Source organism: Homalodisca vitripennis, chromosome 1, assembly GCF_021130785.1.
Source record: "Homalodisca vitripennis isolate AUS2020 chromosome 1, UT_GWSS_2.1, whole genome shotgun sequence".
Taxonomy (NCBI): domain Eukaryota; kingdom Metazoa; phylum Arthropoda; class Insecta; order Hemiptera; family Cicadellidae; genus Homalodisca; species Homalodisca vitripennis.
Genome location: NC_060207.1, coordinates 144,462,057 through 144,486,604, shown reverse-complemented (window position 1 = coordinate 144,486,604; position 24,548 = coordinate 144,462,057). Strand labels below are relative to the sequence as shown.

General features: G+C 33.1%; 1 protein-coding gene across 6 annotated transcripts in view; it reads right to left on the bottom strand.

The window, feature by feature from the left end:
• LOC124372925 (protein bric-a-brac 1) overlaps nt 1-23,760 on the bottom strand; it is a 57,300-nt gene extending 33,540 nt beyond the window's left edge. The window contains exons 1-6 of one of the 6 annotated variants that reach the window (XM_046831353.1): nt 23,430-23,760; nt 15,118-15,420; nt 11,941-12,090; nt 7,515-7,904; nt 6,372-6,476; nt 5,622-5,733 (exon numbers count right to left, since the gene is read on the bottom strand). In XM_046831353.1, coding sequence (XP_046687309.1) covers nt 5,622-5,733; nt 6,372-6,476; nt 7,515-7,904; nt 11,941-12,090; nt 15,118-15,420; nt 23,430-23,738 — 1,369 coding nt within the window. In that variant the 5' untranslated portion in view covers nt 23,739-23,760. The other 5 variants (XM_046831348.1, XM_046831344.1, XM_046831339.1 and 2 more) reach the window with 5 other exon arrangements.
• Nucleotides 23,761-24,548: the final 788 nt, after the last annotated feature.

Below are 24,548 nucleotides of genomic sequence, written 5' to 3'. Positions count from 1 at the left end.
AACTCAACAAACAGTGAAATTGTTGATTCTGCCGAAGACAATAATACATGATCAACGACAAGATAATTCCAGATATGCTTATTTGTTGAAGAGCCCAACACTGTAGGACTATATTTGTAAAAATCAGGATTTAAGTTGAAATGAAAATTTTCTTAGCAAAAATGCTACAAGCTCTTCAGATTTTTTAGCAAAATTATTTGTCCTGTAACACTTATTTAGCATTGGTTTTCAGCGGAGATTCCAATACTACTTATCGAAAAAGTTTTAAGTTATCGAAAACTTTAGCCTCCAGAACCTATAATTACATTAATATATAGACTGTTGTTAAAATAGCTAGAACTTCAACAATTAACAGATTTTTGTGAAGAGGTTTCATTAAAAACAGATTAGTTAGAACATACAATTTTTAATTTATTGTAAAAATATACAAAAAAACTAAAAGGCTTCTCTTATATAAAACACAAAATTAAAACAGTGTGGTGATTTTTTATTTTTTTTAAAGAAGTGACTTAACATTAGTTTTCCTTTAAATAAAACTTATTAGGCTCTACCAACATCATTAAATATGTAGTCTTCTTTGTTTTGTAAACATCAATGTTTAACCGTCATTGAAATGGATTCCTTTCTATTAGTATCTTGAATAGAGATCATAAATTGCGTAAATTGATTATACTTAACAGTTTACAAATATCTGTCATTTCAAAATAAAATCTGATTATAACACAACCTAAAAAATCTCCAGCACTAGTTACAGACACCAAGATGACGTTTAGAAGCATACAACATTCGTTTTCGTTTGTATGCTTGTCAGCCATAACACATCAGCACCACTATCTTGGAAACAAGCATGGCCATTCGTTGGATACTGCTCTCGCATAAAAAAGTATAGATAATAATAATAAATTATTTATTGCGTAAAACATAAAAACAATGTTATAGCAATCGTCAAGTATTTTGAGCTAAATTTTCCATTTGTTCTACCATCAAAGTCCTTTCCATAGGTACAATTTTTGCTTTCACTCTCTCTCACTCATTCTAATTTATCCACCACTTCCCCGGTCAGTCAACCAATTGAGAGGTCTCCCGATTGTGTGCCATAAACTCGTCTATACTGTAGAACGCATGTGTACTCATCAATGTTGTTTTTAGATGAGCTTTGAATGCCTTCAGCATGGGGACACTTTTAATTGAGTTCGGCAAGTTGTTGACAATTCAAACTCCTGCATGAGAAGGCAAATGCTCGTGAGCTACCGTCCTGTGTCTCCCAGTTCAGTAATCATCCCTGCCTCTAGTTGCATAAGAGTGTATATCACTACCTCTTGTGTGTTCGCATTTGGATTTGAAAAAAAGACATATTTCCAAGACGTAGAGGCAAGGTAATGTTAACAATTTTACATTTTTGAAAGCTGTCCTCCATTGCAGTTTTGCAATTGTTCGAACTGCTTTTTTTTTTAAGGATGAAAATTCTGGAAAAGTTTGCGGTTGTGCAAACTCCCCACAATGACAATCCGTAAAAAAGGTGTGGGTAGATCAGTCCATAATATGACGTAATCAGTACCTGCATTGGGCAGTATTCGGACATGTAACCTATAACCTGTAGTAACCCAGTTTGAACGTTACCCACAAACTAACTAGTTGAGTGAGATTAAAAGTACTAGAACTAACTAACTTAGGCAAACTAGAAATTTAGCTTCTTTATTTCTAAATCTATCTATAAAGAAAATTATTTACAAGCATTAAATTTAAACTTTTATGTCGGTAAGAACAAAAAAAGGTGCAGTTTTGTGACGTTTTCAACCAAAACTGCAATTTTGAACATTCATAACCAGAAAAACTTGTAATCCTTAAGACCAAAGCTTTATACATTATATGTACAAGTGTACTTATTTAGAGTATTTATTTTTAGAAGTTTTAAATTATATGGATATAAGTTGTTATCAAATAACCATTTTAACTTTTATTGTTAACCGGGTTCGCATTCGTCATGTTATTGAGCTTACAGTCATTATTTTTATTTTAAAGGTCATTTATTTGTGTAAACAATTTAAAACTATAGTTTTCAACACCACTTTAATTAAACAGATTTTGTTAATTTACCGCAGCTGGTGCCTGCTCGTTGGAACACGCGAACCGTCAGCTTGTCAAGGGCGGTGTTGCGACGATCATGCATGGTTCACTAGCACCCTTAACCCTTTTAACCCCAGCCATTTTTCCATGGACTTGCCAGAAAGCCCATGGCGATAAGGGACCGTAGTGCAGAATTGGGGGAAAATACATCTAGTTTTCTTATTTTTTAAGATAATGTTTAGGTTTTTGTTTTAAATTGTTCACAAATAAGTGTACTCTTAGATGTAATAGTTAAAAAGTACTTTTACAGAATGATTTGTTTTTTTTAGCGTATTTATACATAAAAATTTTTTTATTTTTTTCATTTTTTATAGTTTGGACATACATAAAGGGTAGAAAAAAAAATTGTAGCCCCTGAAAAATGAAGCAATTTTGTTGTACAAATATTTCTTACTACACACACAAAATTTGAAGAACTTTCCTTGATAAATGCAGGAGATATATCCAATTAATTGTATTGCTGCATAAGCACTTTTTCATATATTTCCACATACACGTCAGTAGAAGTATACAGATATGAATACTTGTTTTTGCACTTTTGAAATAATAACAATTGTAAAATAACACAAACTAATTGTAATGGTTTGTAAAACTAAAACTTGTTTAATTTTTCAAAAAAGTAAAAGAAATAATATTTACAATATATACATTTTATATAAACAACTCAATTCATTGTCTTCAAAAATAGTACATTCACCACTAATAATAGGGTACTTTGGGATTATACCGACCACACCAGTATGAAGAACACAAAAATATAAGTTTATAGAAACAAACATGATAGAACGAAAAAACAACTCTTTAATTCAAACTTGCAAGCATTTCCAGGCATTGTGATTGGTATTGTTGTCGCTGTTATCTTATCTTTCTCGAGAATCCCGATTACGACAGGCCACGCGGCATCACATGATTTGCACGGTACATAATTGCCTTTCCATTAGAATTCAATTTATATTTCTGATCAGATCCTCTAGAATTTGATATTTTACTAATAGTTACTATCTCGAGGGATGTTTTTCATTCGTTGACATCAGCGCGAAGGCATGGCACTCGCATTTTGGGTGGCGGAGTGTGATCAAGAATAAAAACAAGTTTTGAGTGTTTTTTTCAATAAAGAGTTTAGTTTTAGTTTTATCATGTTTGTTTTTATTGAATTTTTGTGTTTGGAGAAATGTAGAGGTAAAACACGGAAGTACAACAAAGCGACGCACCAGCTGAACGGGCGGCGAGACTCTGCAATCACGTTATCTACTAGACCGCTCGACTTTGACCTCTGTCTGAGGATGGGGAGGGGTTTGCGATAAGACAATTCCTGTTTTATATTGACGAAATATTGTTCTACGCTAATCTAGTAATCAGTAGAAGCAAAATGTCAAATAACGATTCATGTCTGGGTGTGGTCGGTATAATAGTGTTTATCAAAGTGTTTTCACTCACTGGTAACTTTTCTCTACGACGTTCACTCATGTTTTTTTACTAATAATACAAAAAATCACACGAAAAACAACCGCTTTCAATCACTCAAACTAATTGAGGTTATAAGTCAGCATACAACAACAATGCAACTGAAGTCGTCTGACAGCTGACATCGACAAATAAACTACGCTCAACGACGACGAAATACGATGCCAATTGGAAGGTTTATTGTTTTGCATGTAGCCCGTTTCTTCACCGACTACTATACTGAAACTGATGGCATTTGGACATATTATTAGCCAGCTACATTAAATTCTCGAGACGTCCGGTATATCGGACGTTGGGCATTTTAGCTAGACCACCTCTGTCCGATATATCGGACGCCGGGGCTAAAAGGGTTAACTGCAAGAGGAGGCCGTAATAAGTTAAACATTGTTTTAATATGTTCGACCATTTCCCATCAGCCATATAGGCTTTGGACTTCCAATGGCAGGTTTAACAATGAATAATTAATTTTTAAAATTGCAGTTTAGTAGTAAAGTGCCAAAAACCAGTGCCTTTTTTCATTCTTAAAGTAAAAAGTAAAGTAAAGAATGTCTTATTTTACCACGCGAAGTTAGGGCTAAGAAGCCCTCTCTAACACTTAACCTGGGGATCAACGGCTTAAAGGTGACTTCAGAACCACCACCAATGGCCGGGCAGGCGGGCCCGCTTACAAGGACAGGATCGCCCAGCGGTCACCTATCCAAGCAGCAGCCACACTCGACGTTGCTTGATCTGGTTATCTTGCGATAACCGCCATACCCGCTACACTGCACCATTTGGCAATTTGTTGTTCTTACAGACACAACAGTTTGTTATTGTTTGTAAATAATTTGCTTTATACTTCTAAACATAGAAGTAAAGAAGCAAAATCTTTATGTAACTCCTGTAAATTTAGCTGTATTAGTTACTGTGTGGTTAACTTTCAAATGAGGGTATCTATACTATGGGGTCTATAGGCAGACGTTTTCCAACCAGAAAGTTCGTTGTCCAGCGGCGCGGCACGGTGTCTTATATTTTATATATATATGAAATTAAATGTGATGAGAGAATATACTACCTTATAGTATCATTTTAAAAATGGTTTAATGCTGTAAAATGCTATGTACTTTTCGCTGTTAGTTGTTCTCACTTTCGTCAAAATTTTGCGAGACCTTTTCCCAACAGCATCGCATTTTCTTAGCTCATTTCGCAAAATGCAAAAAATGCGATCACAGCTTAAACTCTGGTGAAAATATTCATTGTCTTACTCTTATACCAAAGATGAAGATTTTCATGCGCATATAATGGCAGTGACTCTTGCCTGAAAAACTGGGATGAAGATCCTTAGGGACCACCAGTTATCTGCACGGTCTCACATATAGAGCTCTTTTAGCTTGGAAGCAATTAGGTGATTGATGTCTGATTAGTGCTGCTATCTATAATCATCAATCAAACTATCTTTGATGTCAAGTGCTTTATACTGTGAGTGAGTTCAGGAGAACCTGTTTGTTGTTTTACAGTGTTGCCTATTTTATTGAAATCCTAAATGTTTAATATGAAAATGTTAAAACCTAGTTGTCCTGAATACAAAAACAATATCTAAATAACAAGTTAAATGAATATGTTAAAAACCACTAAAAATTAAAAACACTCAGCACTGGGGCATCTTAGCTTGCAACTACACCTGACTCTTAGGTGTTGCTGTGCACTTGATCTTGCAGTAGTTAAGAGGTTCAAAAAAGTCAAACATGTTAAAACTTTGAATGTATAAAAAGCACATAAAATCTGCCACCTGACCATGAAATAAGAAGTGTTATAATGAAAAGCCACAAGAGTACCAACTTTATATTTAGAGTTTGAAAAACAAAAATCAGTACACATGAATTTTGGAAAACATTAATAACCTTGATTGTGTTTAGTAAAAAGATATCAAAATTTTGACAATTATTATAAATAACAATAATCAAATCACCCTAAAAATGTATTATGTACTTAGGTCAACAAATATCTTTTAATAAAAAAGTTAGTAAGATAAGAGTATTCCAAGTGCCTACCTGCCGGTGCAAGGTGAGATTCACTGAAGGGGTTGACAGGCCGATCTTCGTCAGGGTTGGAGGTGGGTTGTGGCTGCTGGATTGTTGAGATTGGAGTGTTATAGCCGGAGCTCTACAACATGAAATACAGTTGTGTTTCAGATAAATGGCACAATAAATCTGATCCAAAATAAATATACTAGTAATTGTATGTTCTGAATGTGAGAGAAATTCTATGAGTCTGTACAATGAGAGAGATGGCAGCACTGGTATATACTAAAATTATTTTGAGTTAGTAGCATCTCTGAAAGGAACTGATATGAATATCCAACTAAACCAAATTATTATTCTGTGTTTAGTGTAAATCAAGTGGATTTCCAACAATGGAATCGATCCAAAAACAGTAGTCCTCGTTCTAATGACGGATTGCAGCTGGAACATAGGAAGGCTTTCATAATTATGTACATGAAAAACATGGATTTACTACTACATGCCTGAGACCAAAAAACAAACCAAATAATTAATTGTCAAAAAAATGTGTACCAAAAATAGCAGTAGGTTTTATTATTATTATTAAGATATGTTACAGACACTGTTTGAAGGAGGTTCCTAAGAATAATCTTCAATCATTTGAAAAAGAGCAAAACAATTATAGGTATACATCATACATCGTTATTTGATTGAATAATAGAAGTTACCAGAAAAGAGTTCACTGCCAATGGCTAGCCAAAACACACCTGCTCATTCCTGGACATAACAGAAAGAACTCACCACGGGAGTCTTTGGTGGAGTCTCACTTTCGTCTTCATAATCGTCCGCTGCCGCCTCGGGTTCCCACATTGTTACTTCAGGCTCTGGCACATTTTCTCTCTGTTCCTTCAAACACAATATTATAAATGCTTATTATACTTCACATTTCGAAATAAAATTGTGATAAATTATTGTTTAATCTTAAGTAATCTAAGAGCTTGGATGGATGTCATTTATAAAATAGCGTTAAAAGCCAAGAACGTGCATAGATGCATAGCTATAACTATGTAATATTTATTAAACAGCTTATACCCAACCAATAATGTATACAGAATCATTAATTAGGATTTAAAAACAGTTCACAAGAGCTGAAACAAATTGTGATTTAAAAAAATCAAATTCATTGTTAAAGCGGAGAGATAATTGGCTTTGGCCACTGTGTGCTACAGACCTTTAAAGATGTTTACCCATGTGTGCTTTGTCTGTAAGTGGTTGTGTCAGAGAATAATAATATCTGCATCATTCCTGATTTACAGTAAAATTGTATTTTGTTTCAAAAATTGTCCTAAATTTATAACATTGTTTTATACACTTTATCCTTATTATTTATTGATCTATTTTGTTTTTGTTTTTAACAGTTTAGTATTAGTCCTGAATATTGTACTTGTACATATAACATTCTCTTCAACTAAACTATTATTCTATTGAAATCAATTCTGAAACAATAATGTTTAATGGCAAAAGAAAAAAATGCAATAAATAAGGTGATGTCTATTACAGTACTCTATATTGTTCATAAGGATATTAGTGGCACAATTCACTAGTTACTAGAATATGTGCATTTTATTAGTTTGGTTGTATTACTAAGCAAAAGTTGATTAGTTTAACACGTTCCATTATGGAAGAATCTGTTATTTCCTAAAATAAAAAATCACTAAAATGAGCAGCTTTCTATAAAAAGCCAAGTATTTCAGGGACAGCACTTAAATAAAACCTCAGGTAAAACAACTTCTACTGGTTTATAAAAATTGCAAAATTTATTGAATGTTAAGTTATGTCGTATTGAAATGTAAATTTCCACTATATTTTTTCATTTCTCACACATACAACATTCCAGCAGTTTCAAAAATATTTCAATTTTATTGTAAATCTGATAAAACTTACAGTGAATTCTTCTTTGGAGCCAACGGCCCCAGAGACACTGGTCACTTTGGGGCTGAAGTGTTCGGCGACAGGAAGTGGTAGAGAGTGGTGGGGCAGAAGAGCAGGTGGAGGCTTCATTTTCTTGGGCGGGGGTGGTTCTGGATCTGAGTCTACATCTTCATTAGTATCAACAAACTGTGGAGCTCTAGTGTTGTGATCACTTGCCCAGCGTTCACCTCCCCTCCACTGCTGTTCCCCTCCCCCTACTCCTCCTCCCCCTCCTCCCCTCTCCATGTTCTTCCCTCCCTCTACACTGCGCCAGCTACCCTCCCCCTCTGATCGCCATGACACTTCCGCTAGACCCTTTATCCTCAGTTCTTCTGCCGTCTTTAAAAGGGATGACAAGTGAGACTGAAATGTAAAACAACTAAATAAGACTAAAATTTCCATACCAAAACATTTATATACCAAAATATACAATACTAGCACAGTTATCCGCAGCTTCGCATGCAAACTCCTGTCGGAAAATTCATTTAATCATGTATTCTTTTTCTATTATTTTCTAAACACTCCTGAGATAAGTCACTTAACCCTGGAACTGGCAAACGCCCGATATCGTTAGTCGCATCCTAGATGGCAGCGCCCGATATCGGGCGTTTTAATATGTCTTTTATTTCTCAATATTACGTACTTAAAACACTATCAAAGAGTATTAGTATTGATACCAATCGAAAGTGGAAGGTTCAATTTATATAAATAATACACTAATAAATAATTTTATCGTTTCGTTACACGTCCATACGTTTTATAATCTCTGAACTGTTTGTTTACATTCTCCCGCGTACCGCGCTAGTTGCGCACGCAGCGATGAGTCAACTGGTTCATTCGGCTATTGTTATTTCGTCAGCTGCATGGTGTTCTGTCTGGTTTATTGTTTGTTTGAGTTCGTTGTAATGATGGTTGTGTATATGACACAATAATAGTAAGTTTTTTTGTGCGTGTTTACGTAATGGATCGTAATTTCTGTGATCGTTCAAGTGACATTTGAAAACTAGTTGAACATGAAATAAGCAATGATGAGGATTCCGATTTAGACATTCAATCAGAATATAATAAAAACAATATAATATAATACAAAATTAAAATATTGAAAATTAATATGAACTAATAGTTACAAGATTGTACAAATCCAAGTGAGCTTTGAAGTTTTTACTTTTGTTGGTAAGTAGCACTTTCGAATGTCAGTGGATGATTTTTGTTTCGTTTACTACATGTAAAAATAAATACCTTATAAAATACGTGTTGTTTTATTTTTACTCAGAATTAAATGCTCTTTCGTTTTTATATTTTGGATTTTGCATATCACTAACAACAACAATTTTACAAATCAAAAACTTTGAACTAACTTTTCTTTATTCTAAAAAAAATTTTGTTCGTGAAGAGGTAGAGTAAGGATATTTTTTTGTTTAATTATATTATGTAAAAAATGTTCCTTGAACAATGCTGAATAAAAAAATATAATATGACATAGGTACTTTATAGTAAACATGTAATAATAAAATAAATATAAGGCAATGTATGAAGTACTAAAAACACTCCGCCACTGAGAGAAATATGACCGCCAGTTCCAGGGTTAAAGGAATTCCAAATTCCTGGTCCATTTAATATTTAGAATTAAAGAGCAGTGTTTTGGGACTCTGAAGTCGTAGAGTGAAACAGTTTTTGTAAAATTCCAATTTCCTTCCATCATTCCATGATAATTTATTGAATTGTTCCGACAATTTCAGTAACAATTAAACTACTTTAGGGCAGTGTGGACGAATCCTTACACCGAAGACAATAATAGCAATTAATTATATAATGCATGGTGAAGTTCTGTGCAGTTTAGGAATGGAAGTAAGCTTAGATATATATTATGTTAGTGTCCATGGTTAACAGCTTCAAATGAAAAGCAAAATTGAGTTTGTTTTGTTGGCAAGAAAATATACACATACTCTATTAAGGTCCAAGAAGTCTACTTCTAACGAAATACATCTAACTTAGGTTTTTTAAAAGTCTTTAAATCTGTAGCGGTAACCCTACTGCTGAAGAACAGCTACCTTCTGAATAGGAGGAAGTGGGTCCTGATGACGATTTTCCTCTTGGCTCTGTTACTTACAGAGAACTTGCAGAGCTTGAACATATGCCAAATCCGCAGACTGGTCTAGTGGCTTATTTTTATTTATTATTTACAAACTTATTGTTTACAAGCTTTGTCCGAGAAACTAAACAGGTATGCTGACTAGTGTATTTCAAAGGGCATGTACAAAAAATTAGCGATCGTCTGTTTACTATTGAGGAACTAAAGTCTGCGCATAGAACCACCAGACACATTATCGTTGAAATATATAGACACAGAAAAAACTAACTTCAATTAAAATATTATTTATAAATCATGTTATTCTGTTGCTATATATTTCTAAATAGTTTTATACACAAAGAACTACAAAAACATGTTTCACCAATCTGTAATTTGAGTACTACCGATCGTTTTTGTCCATGAATAGACAGTGCAGACTCAGTCAACTGTCAGTTAGATCACAGTAAAGAACTACGAAACAACAAGACAAAGATCCTCATGCATGTTGGACGTTTTGGTATGAACAGTTCGAATCGTCAGAACGATCGTCACGTGTCCGTAGAAGTCGTTCTGGTAAATAGTAGACTGGAGAACTAACGGGATTTCCAGCCGTCGTCCAACCAATGCCGCTCTGATGATGAAAACTGATGAGCATGGCTGATTCGATCAGCAGGCCGTCTGCCGTTTGTAGACTGGCAACAACATTAATTTGCATTTACACTGGCAAATAAAGTCACGAGAGAATTTGCACAACTACTGTAGCATAATGTGAACAATATAAGCAATTTTACTCACGAGAACTGTCGCAAGTACTTGCTTCAGTTGTATCGCTGGTTATTCCAGGAGTCAAGACGAAGTCTGTTCACACGACAGTGATGTCTCGGCAATGTTTATAATTTAAATTTGAATAGCCGATACTGTTCTCAGTTCTTTTAACAAACTGTCCAGCACTTGTTGCGACAGCGCTCGTGAGAGCTCTTGCGCCCGTTTAGACTAGCGATGTTTAGTTGGACACAAAACTTGCGCCATTTTTTGCCGGTGTAAAGGCAGTTCAGTCGAGATTTTGATGTGACCGTAAAACATAACATCACTTCCTTCGTTTTAACCTATGTAATTTGATGATAATTGGAGCGTGTGTGAGGAGCAATTTTTCATAGACCAACCAAGGCCTCAGCCGCGATACGAGCGGTTAGCGCTAGATTGGACGGAGACTTTAAGTTTAATGTTTGTGTTGTACATATAGAGAATACTCGACACTAGCCATGGCATACGTGAGCAGCAGGGCAACCACAAGATGGCACTTATCCGCCGTCAATTATAATCATTAAATGTTTATCCTGCCACTCAACCCTCAGCTCAGTCTATCATTGCTGTGCAACAGAACGCAAACACCCCCTTCTCGACTACTTGTTGCAACTAACCCACTACTTTCTTCTCCAAAAGGTATCTTATTAAGCTTTGTATAAATTTAAGTGACATTCTGGTGTAGTCAAAAACCCGGGCTGCACCTCTTATCAAACCGTCAAACATTATATTATTCAACGAACCGAACTCTGAAGCCTGTTTATAACACTGTACATTTTAGGCCTGTGCTATCTAAATAACACGTCTTTCCAAAACACTATTCTCTAAAGAATAAAGAGTTGGACAACTTCGTCCGGAGACCCCACTTCGGCGACTGAATAATACTTAAGAAAATAAAATCCATTTGTATCGTGGTTAACCGCTCTGCCATGTAACCGCTTAAAGCGTACCACTCGTTTAGTGACGAAGTCAGAAACGATCGGTCGGCCGATTTTAATTGTCCAATCCATTGTTACAGTTTTTTGGGGGGGAGGGACAGAAGCTTGCCACGGCACAGGAGTAGAACTAACCAAGATACAAACTTATTCCCGGTCCGTTAAATTCCCGGCTTATTCCAGGCCCCGGACAAATTGTCCAAACAGACCGGTCTGAGTACGGGCCTGATTCAAGAGCACAGTGACATGAAAATTTGCAGCAAGTTTGAAAATGTTTCCACAGTTATAAAACTATAAGTTGTGTATTAAGAAAAAATGTTCAACTAGAAATTGTTAGGAAATTTGCGAAAACATCACTTTGCATCTTAATATATCTATTCATATTTACTTTGTATATTACACGAACACATATATTAAAAACGTGAGAATTTGCATTATGTTAATAACCACAGAATATGTTCCAAAACTTCCACACTATAAATGAAGACTCATCTATCTTCCTTTTCCATTGTGGTTACCCATCTAAAACCTATATCTAGACATGGATTTTAAATATTCGGTAATTAAAATATATATAATAAATACTTACATTTTCAACATTTATCTCTCCTTTATACATGAACTCCACCAAAGCTTTAATATCAGCGAAACGTACGTCTTTTAAGATCACAATAGGATTGTTTTCTTCATGTTGGGAAAATATAGAGTCAAAATAGGTGCTGCATGCAGACAACATCATCTGCAACAGAAACAAACACTACTGGTAGTGTACATATGTTTTATATTAGTAGCATTCTTAATCCTTCACCATAGGACCTTGTTAATGCAAACCGGATCCACCTGTGATACTTTTCTTCCAAATCACACCCTATTTTTACAAACATTGCACTCAAAATAACACTCAACAGCCTGCAACTTTCATAATCGCCATGACGTAAAATTAAAACACATTCTTCATAACGAAATTCAAAATCCTACTAAACAATAAACTTACAAATTTAATTAAATTTTTAACTTTTAATTTAACCTAACTGCGTGCTTTAAATCTGCACAGTTATCACTCACATTGGCTGACATGTCATTTCAATTTACGTATGGCGACCATTCCAATGACAATAAGGCAACATTAAGCATGTTAAAGTGTAAGACTTGTTCATTACACAGTAGAAATTGCTGTAAGAGGTTTAACAGCTAAATCATTGACATATTAAGATAATCTTAGACTGAGTACACTTGATAAGTATACAAATGACTCTTAAATTGTATAACAAAAACAAACACCTCTAGAAACATCATAGATTGTGATTCTGAAGCATTTGAGGAAAACAATGACCTTTTGGTTTTCAGGAAATTTGTGGGAATTCGTCACTAAACTCTGAGATAGTGAATTGGTGATTGTCCCAAAACCTTCTATTGATTTTCTCAACAAGTTTATTGGTGAAAACAGAGAACCTTCTCTCTTTATCATTAATGTTTGTTCCACCAATTTTTTTTAAATCTAACCCATTCCAAACAACACCTTCACTAATTACTTTCTGTGCTAAGTTCTCTGTGAATTGCTGTCACTGAATACTAGTCAGCTGTGAAAAATCGTATAACCACTGTATCAAGGCTGGATGCTGACTGACTGGAAGTGTACGCTAAAGCAACAACGGCCGTGTTAATCCCTGCACTATCCATACAGTGGAGCTAATGCAGATTGAATTATTTTCAAAAACGGTCCTTATAATTTTTTTTCTCATTAAAACTAATCTTCAATCGCAGAAATCGTAAAAACATTAATTGATTATAGTAAAAAACAACATGAGATTGTACCAACTATAATCATACTACATTTTTAAGTTTTATAATAAGTTGGCTTTGCTTATAAAAATACAACTATATCTCAGCCATTCCATGGCAGAAAACTACAATCTTAGAAAGATATGTTTACAGTAAATTGTAGACACATTTATTTTTAAATAGATAATAAGTTACAACATTTATTTTATATACTGTATGTGATTTTTTAAATGTAAACTAGGCTACTAATTACCTGTGCAAGATACAGCTTATAGTTTTGATTTCTTTGGTCTTCCAGTTCATATTATAGGCAATGAATGAACTATCAGCTGATTATTTGTATGTTCCTCAATACAAATTCTGTCAGAACTTTTTATTGAAAATTCAGTGAGTTCTAAAGTCTGCACCTTTTTAAGCATCCCGTCCTTAACATTTAAAGTAAGGATTTCTCAATTGCTCAATAAACTTTTATTTATGTATTTAGAGACTGCATTCTAATTAATTAACTGATCATAACATAACCATAAGACATTGAGAATTTTGAACCAAAGTTGAATGCAAAACATAATATTGCTTAAGAAGTGGATTGTAAAAACTCTTGAACTTCCATTTATTTATAAACATATTATTATCCAAACACATCTATAAACATATCTAATTATAAAATATATTGTCTTTCATAATCTAAATAAAGTAAATAAATATTTAATTAATATATTTCTAATCCCATGTTTCTTTTTAAACTTATTTTTGATAACCAGTGAAAAATAAACAAGGAATCGGCAGAAAAAGAAAATACAAGATTCAGAGAGCAAAAATACAACAAATTCTTAAAACATTCTAAGAGATTAACAAACTGTGGAAACATAAAGACAGGGCCTAGGAGAAAATTAAGGAACAGGCAATACGTATAATAAAGCAGATGCATAAATATAAAGCGTTCTTATAGCTTGATGAGTCAGATTCTGACAATCCTGATAGACATCATTCTATTCTATTAACAAAAAGGACTTTTTTATAATGTCGTTTATAGAGACTCTGAAAAATATTTTGAAGCTGGTGTTCAAGAGATTTCAAAGAATGACAACGATTCAGGCCTTCTAATTCAGCAATTAAGACAAAACATGAATCATAGACATATAGTTGCAATACAGAGTATAGTAGAAAAAGAAGACGACAGAGTTCAAGTTTATTCTCGTACTCGAAAAGACAATACCACTAGCAAGACTACTCTTAAAGTTAAGGGAAATAGGTCTTTTTACATTTTGAAGTGATTGGTATATTGCCATAACCACAACTCAGGCTGAGAATAGTTGTGCATAAGTTTGTAAAAAAAGATTTCTCACTTTACTTTTATGAGCCTACGTGCAACCATTATGTAGAATTAGTTTTATCATTAATGTTGCATTTTTACCCAGATTAATGATAATATAGCTTATTATAAAAACTTCACTTCAACACCTTCACTGCAGCTCTATACTGAGTATTCTTGTCTTGTACAAGAGGCAACTTTACATTAATACGTCTGCCACAATCAACGTGCTAAACTAATGTAAAATAACTGTCCTATTATAGTACATACATGTAGTTAACACCTTCATTGTGGCTCTATACTCAAGTGTTCTTGTCTTGCGTCAAGAGGCTACTTCACATTAGTGTGTCTACCGCAGTCAACGTGTTAAACACAATTACTCGATAAATTAATTTTTAGAACCAGTGACTTTTAAAATATATATTAGCAAAAATAACGGATGCAGCTGTAAAATATTGTTTTTGTTGACTTGTATTATTAGGGTAATTAAATAGTATTTTTCTTTTCCTAAATTATTAAACTCATTGGCTTTGACGTAAATACATTTTTTGATTGATTCATTTTAAAATCTCAAGCTTATGTATAAAATATTGTTAGTGAATAAATTATTACTGAATATCGATGAAAACTACACTGTGTTTATACTACATAATGAAGGGTTAAAACACCTACCTTATGTGCACGGAGTGTTTTCCCCTCACACGCAAGTGTAACATCACAGAAGCTCTCCCGCTCCAGCAACTGTGAGAACATGACCTGCAGGTTGGAATGATGATATTTCCACCGCAGACAGTACTGCTGTGGGGTTTCCATCTTGCCCGGGGATGCCATGGCAATGGGATGCATTGAGTCTGCAACACTCTCGGCCGCCTCTAAGTCTTCTGAATCACTGCTTTCCGAATTCTTGGTGGCTTCTCTAAGTAAATTGGATGATTCTCCGTCTAATAGACCTTCCCTACTGCTATCTTCATGAACCTATAATAGAAAATTTAACACTGTATAAGTAAGATGTAATAAACAGGTGACAACCTATTCGTGACCTAAAATTCTGCGTTTCTGATCATGCAAAACTGAATTCTACCAGAACATCGAGCAAGGTTTTTCCTCAGGATAAAATAAAGCATTGAGCAATGGCCAAAGGTTATAACATGACAACATAACAGGTCGAACATTACTGTTGTTTTGTCGGGTTGAGTTGTAGTTTATTCATAACATATTACATTCAATACATAGAAGTTTATAGTAGAAGTGGAGCAAACGTCCAGGTCAGTACAATGCCAGCTGTAAGGAGCATTGTAATAAAAATAATACAAAAATGTTGGGATGTAGTTATGCAGATTAAAATTTTACTACATCATACAGACAACTCAGCACCGACACAATTTTTTCCTCGTCCATTTTGATACTGACTAAAAAAACAAAATATATCAGAATTCTGTGTACCTAAAAAATGCTCTAATAGTTTAACACACTGATAATTGATGCACATCAAATAACAATAAAATTTACTTGTTGAAATAGTCATGTTAAATTTGACCAGGCGCAATCGGTCATGGTTTTCAGTCCATATAGTATTACCCAAGATATTTCTGGTGCCTTAGTTAAATTTGCATTGATGCCCCCATTGATGAAGATACCAGGCGCCCCATTGATGAAGATACCAGGCGTCCCATGAAGAGGTTTAAACGTGTGATTTTATATTACTTGCCCATTTATGCACCGAACATTTTCAAACTCTACACAATTCATTAAATAGGTTTTAAAAATATTCTGTGGAAATTTCAGCTCTCTAGCAATAAATTATTGAAACAAAATGGTGGCATTTAAAAACAGTATTTTTGGTTTTGTAAAATTATTTATTGTCATATTCTAGAGAAATAAAGCATTTCAATCAGAAAATTAGAACATAGCCTATTAAAAAAACCTCCAATTACAGTCCACAATTATTCTACTGTAATCCACCACAGTGACACACTGATAACAGCTCTTAACAAATGAATCGTAAGCTCTTACAAAGAAATTATGCGGTATCCAAAGAAGTTACTCTTCAATTTATTGATTTAATTCCTCATCATTATTGAAGCTATGAGTATAAACTTGTTCCTTTAAGTAACTCCACAGAAAGAAATCACACACAGGTAAATCTGGGGATCGGTGTGGCCAATCTAAAAAATCACTTCCATGAACAATTCCACAGCCATAAAGGTTGTCATTTAGTAATCGCTTTGACAGGATTTGCAAAATGATGAGGAGCACCATCTTGTTGGAAGATTGTTTGATCCATTTCTGGAACCATAAAATCAGGCAAGACTTGTCCATTTAAAACCTGTTCATAACTATTCCTAGTCATTGTACTATCTGAAATGTTGTAAGATGGCAGCCCATTACAACTGACAGCTGCTCAAACAGTAATTCCTTTTGATTTGAGTAGTCTGTTCAAGAATGTGTGCATTACCGGTTTTGTAACAATTACAATTATGCCTATTTACAACACTATTGCGGTAGAAAGTGGAATCGTCACAATTACAATTATGCCTATTTACAACACTATTGCGGTAGAAAGTGGAATCGTCACAATTACAATTATGCCTATTTACAACACTATTGCGGTAGAAAGTGGAATCGTCACAATTACAATTATGCCTATTTACAACACTATTGCGGTAGAAAGTAGAATCGTCTGAAAAAACAATTTGAGTATGCCAATTAGGATCTAGATCATGAAACTTAATGATGCGAGAACAAAATTCCACTCGCCTTTCCGGATCATCTTCAAGAAGAATATGGACTAGGTGACTTGTAAAATTTAATTTAGTTTTTCTTAATTATTCTCTGTACTGAAGGCTTTGGAACACCAGTTTCAAGTTCAACCTTCCTTAGTTATTTCGGTTTATCTGGTGAGCAGAGCATTGATGGGGTAGGGTACGATAAGTGGACCCGGTTTTTTATATCGAAATTGGCAAACGATATTACTTAATCATAGCCACCGATATAATCAACCGATACTGATTAATTATTTTGAACAAATAACTTAAATAATCTATATCAACAGCTGTAAAGACTTTCAAATAATCCACGTAAAGTTTCATACAACTTTACAATATAAGTAACATTTGATTATTAAAAATGGCAGTCAATTTTTGAAACTACACGACATTGCTTTGAAAGATGATAAGAAATGTTTTACCTGGCTTCAACATGTTGGACTCGTACCGAAAAATCCATTATGTGAAATTTGTGGGAAAGAAACAACTGTAACTGTGAGAGAAGCAAATATGGTCGTCTTCAGTTTTTCTAATTTTGCTTATAATAATTTGTTTCATCACTGTAAATATTAAATCCATATTTTAATTTAAAACCATATGATTGTTATTGAGGACTATAGATACTTTTATATCGATTGATAGTCTAGGATTTGAGATGCGAATATTAGGTATCAATGATTACATTCTTCGATATAAAACACCGGGTCCGCTTGTCGTACCCTACCCCATTGATGCGCATACTAATACTTCTCTTCCTCATTTGATCCTCTATTACAACACTTCCAGTTCCTAACAAAAGATTTTTCCACTTAGATTTTATTGGATTGCTAGGTAGTTCAACTTCTGGGTAGGCAACCTGAAATTGTCTAATTGCTTATGTAATGTTGCCAAAAGCAATAGCCCATGCACAACACTTCACTTTTTGTTCACCATTAAAAAACATACCTCAAACTTCAATATCAGTAAAACTGTAATGGAGGAGCTTAAGTCACCATTTTGTTTCTACAATTGGTAGGGAGCTTTAATTTGCAAAGAATATTTTTAAAACCTACTTTATTAATTGGGTAGGGTTTGGAAATGTTCAGTGCATAAATGGGCAAGTATAAAATAAAATATAAAATCAAACGTTTAAACCTCTTCGTGGGACACTCTGTATATGCACATACAAGGTCTGAGAAGCCTACTTCAGTTAAACAGTGTATACTTTGGCCATTATAATTTACTCTGGTCCAAGATATTTTTGGTAACGTAGTTGAGTTTGTCTTGTTTCCCCATCAAGAAAATATAAATATGTATACACAAAGATCTGAAAAGCCTACTTCAGTTATAAAGCATATATTTTTGGTCATTGTAATTGACTTACAGTCTAAGATATTTTTGTTACCTAAGTTAAGTTTGCTTTGATGCTCTGATCAAGAAAATACATACATACCGCACAGTTCTTAGAAACAATATGGGAGTCTTAATATTGTTTGTTCCATAGTTGAATTTGCCTTGTTTCCCAATCAAGAAAATATGCAGGCCTCAGAAGCCTACTTTTGTCAAAAGACATCTAAGATAGGTCTTATGACTCTGTAGTAAGAGTTAGATATAATCACTGTCTTTGGTATCTGCAAATACAATACTGACCAAACTGCATATTTAATATTTTCTACAATTTACAGTTAAACATATATTTTTACAACTTCCAATATTTCATTATCTTGATAAACTCTGTGCTCAACAATGACAGAAAATGTTGAATAAAAGAAGTGTTGTTACTTTAAGCATACTCTATGCTTTCAAGACTATAACACTATAAATGTAAACAAATTTAAAATAGTAGTTAAATTAATTAACCATCTAGGATTGTGTTGTTATATTGTAATGTTTACAAAGAAGAGTTGATAACATTTAACAAGTTTTTTCAATGAAATAATACGTGTTTACATCAATGCACATTTTTAGACGCCAGAGGCCGTAGAGAAAAATCCTTCCTTGGTGAGCTTCTAGAGCTTCAAGATAAACCTATGCACCAAATTTAATGTCTCTATCTTTCATGATTTTTGTTGGGCATTGATGAATCAGTCAGGAAATCTCCTTTTATTTATATAATTTTTCTATGGCTTCTGTCCACAACTGCATTTTAAATGTAAAATGATTGAATTGTAACATTTGGATTCATAAAAGCTAATACAATCATGTAAGGACAGATTAATTAGATTTGCCAATTTGAGTTGGATCAAGGCCAGACTATTATCTGACCTTGGGAAGTGGATGCAGAGGCTGTAGATTTAATATATATAACTCTAACAATAAAATCCATTAATCTACTATATTTGTGATTTTTGGGACATCATTTACAGATTTTATGACCACTTAAAATTAATAGCATCTAATCTAATGACCGACTAATATACCCATTTGATATTTTTATTCTGTAATTAGATGAAAACTGGTAGACTACACTTTATAAGATTTTTAACATGATTGTAAGGTTTTATAGTTTAAGAGCATATTCCCCTCTAATAAGGGCTATGATACCGATTTACAACTTATCACATTCCAAATCTCTATTTACATGTTTATAATGTTATGAGGTTAACTGATATTGGTATGTTCTGTACCTAAAACCTTTGGTACCTATAGATTATTATTCCAGAATTTCACCGTTACTCTGAAGCAATAAATAATGGTCAATTTCTATTGCCCAAAAATTTAACCTTTTATTTTTTCTTATTAACACTATTTTATGATTAATAATTGCAGTACTTACAAAATTTACTACATTCCATTGGTCCTCCTAAGATATTTTTAGTTTTAACCTTTTGTATACATTTTTAATGTAAAATTGTTTTACTGTGGATGCCATCGATAATCCATCAAAACGGATTAAGCCACCCATGGAACCAAGAGTGTACTAGCCTACTTTCAAATAATTCTAAATCCAACCTCTGTTTCTAACTATAATCAATAGTTAAGATAGATTATCAAATGTTACTCATCAATAGCTATAGTATTGCTAAAACAAATTTTTAATAATACACTGATGTTTATTTTAATTAGTAACATTGAATGTTAAACATTACTAATGTTGTATACAAGTTTTATTGTTAGTATGGCAACTAATTTTACAAACTTAGGTAAACATGATCTTGAAGATGATAAAAGCTGTTTCAATTGGGTACAAGTTGGATTGGTATTACAAAAAAATATATTTTTTTTAACCACTTGATCAAGAATAAGTTGAGCTGGTTATTTGATAACAACTTTTAATTATGTCATTCAACATTACTTACTTGAAAATATTAAAATTGTAACTATCTTTTATAAAAATCGAATTACAAATTTCCGAGATATGAATGTTTATAGCTGAAGTTTAGTTGAAATGGGCCAAAAGCCGGTAGGCTCCCTTTTTTTTATTGAAATAAAAAGTAAAAGGCGTTGTTTGCAAATTATTTGTGTTATATGTCTAAATGCAAAACTAAACAAACTAAATTTTAATGATTTAATTGTAGCTTTACTAGTTAGTTTGTGGTTTAAACTTGGTTTTCTTTACTTCTCAATCCGAGAGTAATAGAGCAGTAGGCGACACGTCAGTGTTTTCCCTAGAACAATATACAGTAGAGTCCCGTTAATCCGACCTAATTGGGACCGAGCCCTATTCGGATTATGTGATTGTTCGGATTAGCCAGAATTACAGAAAAATACGGTTTTAAACTTGAGAATGGGTCTATTTTGTTATAGAATTATCAATATTGTTTATTAAAACATTATTTCTGACTGTTGCATTGTATTTCTTGACAAATAAACGTGTTTGCGAATACTAAGCACATTTACCGTATTTAGTGTGACAGTTCTATTGTTAAGCAATGTGAGCGTACTGGATATTGTACGGGTCCAAGCGTTCAATAGTTGTACGAAACTATGAGTCATCCAATAGACTCTCTTTAATGCGACAGAAGACAATAACTGAATTTATGTCTTTTAACAATTAATATTGTACTCAATAATAATATCAGTACTGTACGTCCAATTTTTGTTTGATTTCACTTCTTAATACAGTAATTAACTTCATTATTTATGTACTGTACCGTACACAATTTGTCTTAATAAAATACTGTATGTCTATTTAATTAACGTTTTCTTTGTTTATGTACAAAATGATGCACCCATTTTCATTTTTTATGTAATTAGTTCCTATAACTGTTCATTATCGTTATAAATAATTCCTCCTGGACCCGTTCGGATTAACCAACGTTCGGATTACATGTGTTCGGATTAGCGGGACTCCACTGTATATGTATCTGTTGATATCCACAAATCTATGTACGTTACAGTGCATCCCCCTCATTAAGCTAACTTTATTATTATATGAATCTTTGAGTAATATAAAGTACCATAACATATAATTATTTTAATGCTATGCAAATATTTTATTTTGGATACGAAAAAAGAAAAAAATTTAAATTTTGCCACCCTATGTGTGAGCACAGAATAGCATGTGCCTAAATAACCAGTAGGTTATAATATTCACTTCCCTTTTAATTAAATAAAAAAAAACAAGCCTCAGGTCTGTGTAGTTCTCTAGGCAATTATAAATATGGAGAACTGGGCAGAGATAGGCTTAAAGCCAAAACACTCTAGACCTAAGTATTCTGATACTATGCTATCAAATATCATCAACATCAAATTCGTTAGAATGACAAACCAAATCAAAAACATGTATTGTTATTAAAAAAACAAAGTAATAGACATAGTCAATACAAAGAGTCACATGTTATAAGTATTTTTTTAATTTGATTAAGAGGGTTATAAACCTTTCTTGCTTATAAAAACAGTATTATTTAAGATTGAAAGAAATTATTTCGCTAAAAAACAACAGGACGGTATGATATATCTTCACATCATTTTTAACAAAATTCTAGGTCTAACAAACACTAGGAGTCACAAAAAACAAGTTTTAAAAATAAATAACAAACATTTCATATAACTGCAACACAACTGGTGACAGCTGCCTATTATAAATGGAATCAATGCTGTAAAACAAAACAAAATATTTTTTTACCATTAGCCTGCAATATAATAATAATTACTAAGATGGTCTGTATATATAAACTTGCTCCTTCTGTACAATTAGAGCTTTTTCAGTTTCGGTAAAAAATTAAAATCAATGTTCTATATATTGGCAATGCAAAAACATCAGATACTCTATATGCTCCATTTTATCCATCAAGTATAAGTAGTACAGAATAACTGGATCTTCGCTAAGCTAGTTTCAGACTTACTTATCATTCAGAAAGCATATTCTTTATTTGTTTAATACAACTTTATTGTTTATTGGTAACTTGACATAGCATGGCAGGGTTCTCAAAATTATTTAGGTTACAGTACGCTGCCTTTTTAGTTATTTTACCAACATGAACTCCCAGAAAAATTCAACAGTAAAAAATGTTTACTAATGTTAGTATATTGTACATATGTTTTACTAAAGACATTATTCTGTAACATAAAAGTAGTACAATCAAATACTTTTAAAATCTCTTATTCTGGTATTATCAGAAAAGCTTCTAAAATATTCTAGACCTAATGGCTTATAATAAATTATCTTCTAAAATAAAACTTAAGTGCCTATATCTATCACAACATTTTATCTAAGCCAGATAAATACAATTTGTGTAAATCTTTAGTAATTAACCTATTTGTTTTAGTTACTCCTTAAATACAAATGGGCATGCTCTCTTCCAAAAACTATATTACTTGGTAGTAATTTTGCTCAAACATATTAGTCAACACCCATATAGGCCTTTATATAAATGTATTTAATTAGATTTATGTTATACATACAATTCACCAGCTCAAGTAGAATAATTTCTGTGTTGTAAAATACAATTCAGTACAAATTACCTAAAATTATTGAGACAGATGCTAACAAAATCGTACTTCAATGTCTAAGACCATAAAATATTAATGCACAGCAAAATATGGCCGTGAAAAATCAATACTTGGAATATTACCTTATGACGAGAAGTGTCCTGAATTCGTAGTGCAAAATCGGAAACCAAACGGTATCTCTGCCATGTAAGCTAATTTTGTAAAATGTAGATCGAGAATTTCTCACTATTAAAATTAATATCTAATAAAATTACTAGATAATGATGCTCAAACTATTTAGTTACCTCCCTTTATAGTAAATCTAGAGTTAAATTACTGAGTTCATCCATATACCTATGTACTTACCAAATTCTCGCCGTGTTTTGAAATCGAAGGGTTGGGGTAATGGAAATCTCCTAGCGTAGGCCAAACCTGCCCCGTTGACGATGTTGCTCTATTTTCTTGCTGTTGTAATAGACAAATATGTCTTTTACTTTTAGCATGCGTTTTCACATCGTGCAGACCACCATGACTAACTGGAAATATTTTCTTGCACAATAAACAGCACGCCTTATGTTTATCGTTGTTCACTGACACAAGCCACGGCGAAAATTCACTACGCCTCGTCCATTCTGATACAAACTTGCAAAGACGGCGTTTCTCGCGCAGCGCCATATTAGTTAATTAATATATCGTCCAATGATGGATAAGCTTTTATTTCAGCTAGTTAAAAGTAACCATAAACAGAGGAATTATGCTCAAGAACAGAGGCCAATAACTGGCAAAAAAATGTGGTTCTTATCGGAGACTTACCAACTAAACTTTTCGGCAAATGATAACGATATCATTGAATTGATTGTTTATCTTTTTCATTTGTATGATCTTTATTTGATTGTTCTTGAAGATCATTTAATAATAATATAATTCACTAGATATAATTCCTATACAGCTTGCTGGATTAAAATTGGCGTTGACAATTCAAATAATGTAATAAATGAATACTAACCCTAGTCCTCGTTAAACGGATAGAGTAAATTGTTTACATATTTTCATTTTAAATTTTCGGTGTAGGAAAACTGATAGAATACATAAGAAACAAGCTTCCCACTGTAAAGATTATCAATATTCAGATTATATATTGTTATGATTGGTGTAATTGATGATTCTTGAATATTTAAACGCAACGCAGACCTTGCTTTTATTCATACCTATCATTGATAAAATATATGTTTTATAGAGATCATAAACATTTTAAATCAATTTAAAACCCAAAATTATTACTCCATAATATTTGGTTTTGCCTCCTCTACCAAAGAAAATAGATTGAGCAGCTAGAGATAGATAGAGAGATAGAGAAATAGAGGGAAATTCAAAATTGTATACTGTAACCTTGATAATACACCAAATTAAATAACGCACAATCGAACAATTTATAAACAAAAACTGTAGTAATTCTAGTTCTTATATTTATCATATGACGGTCGA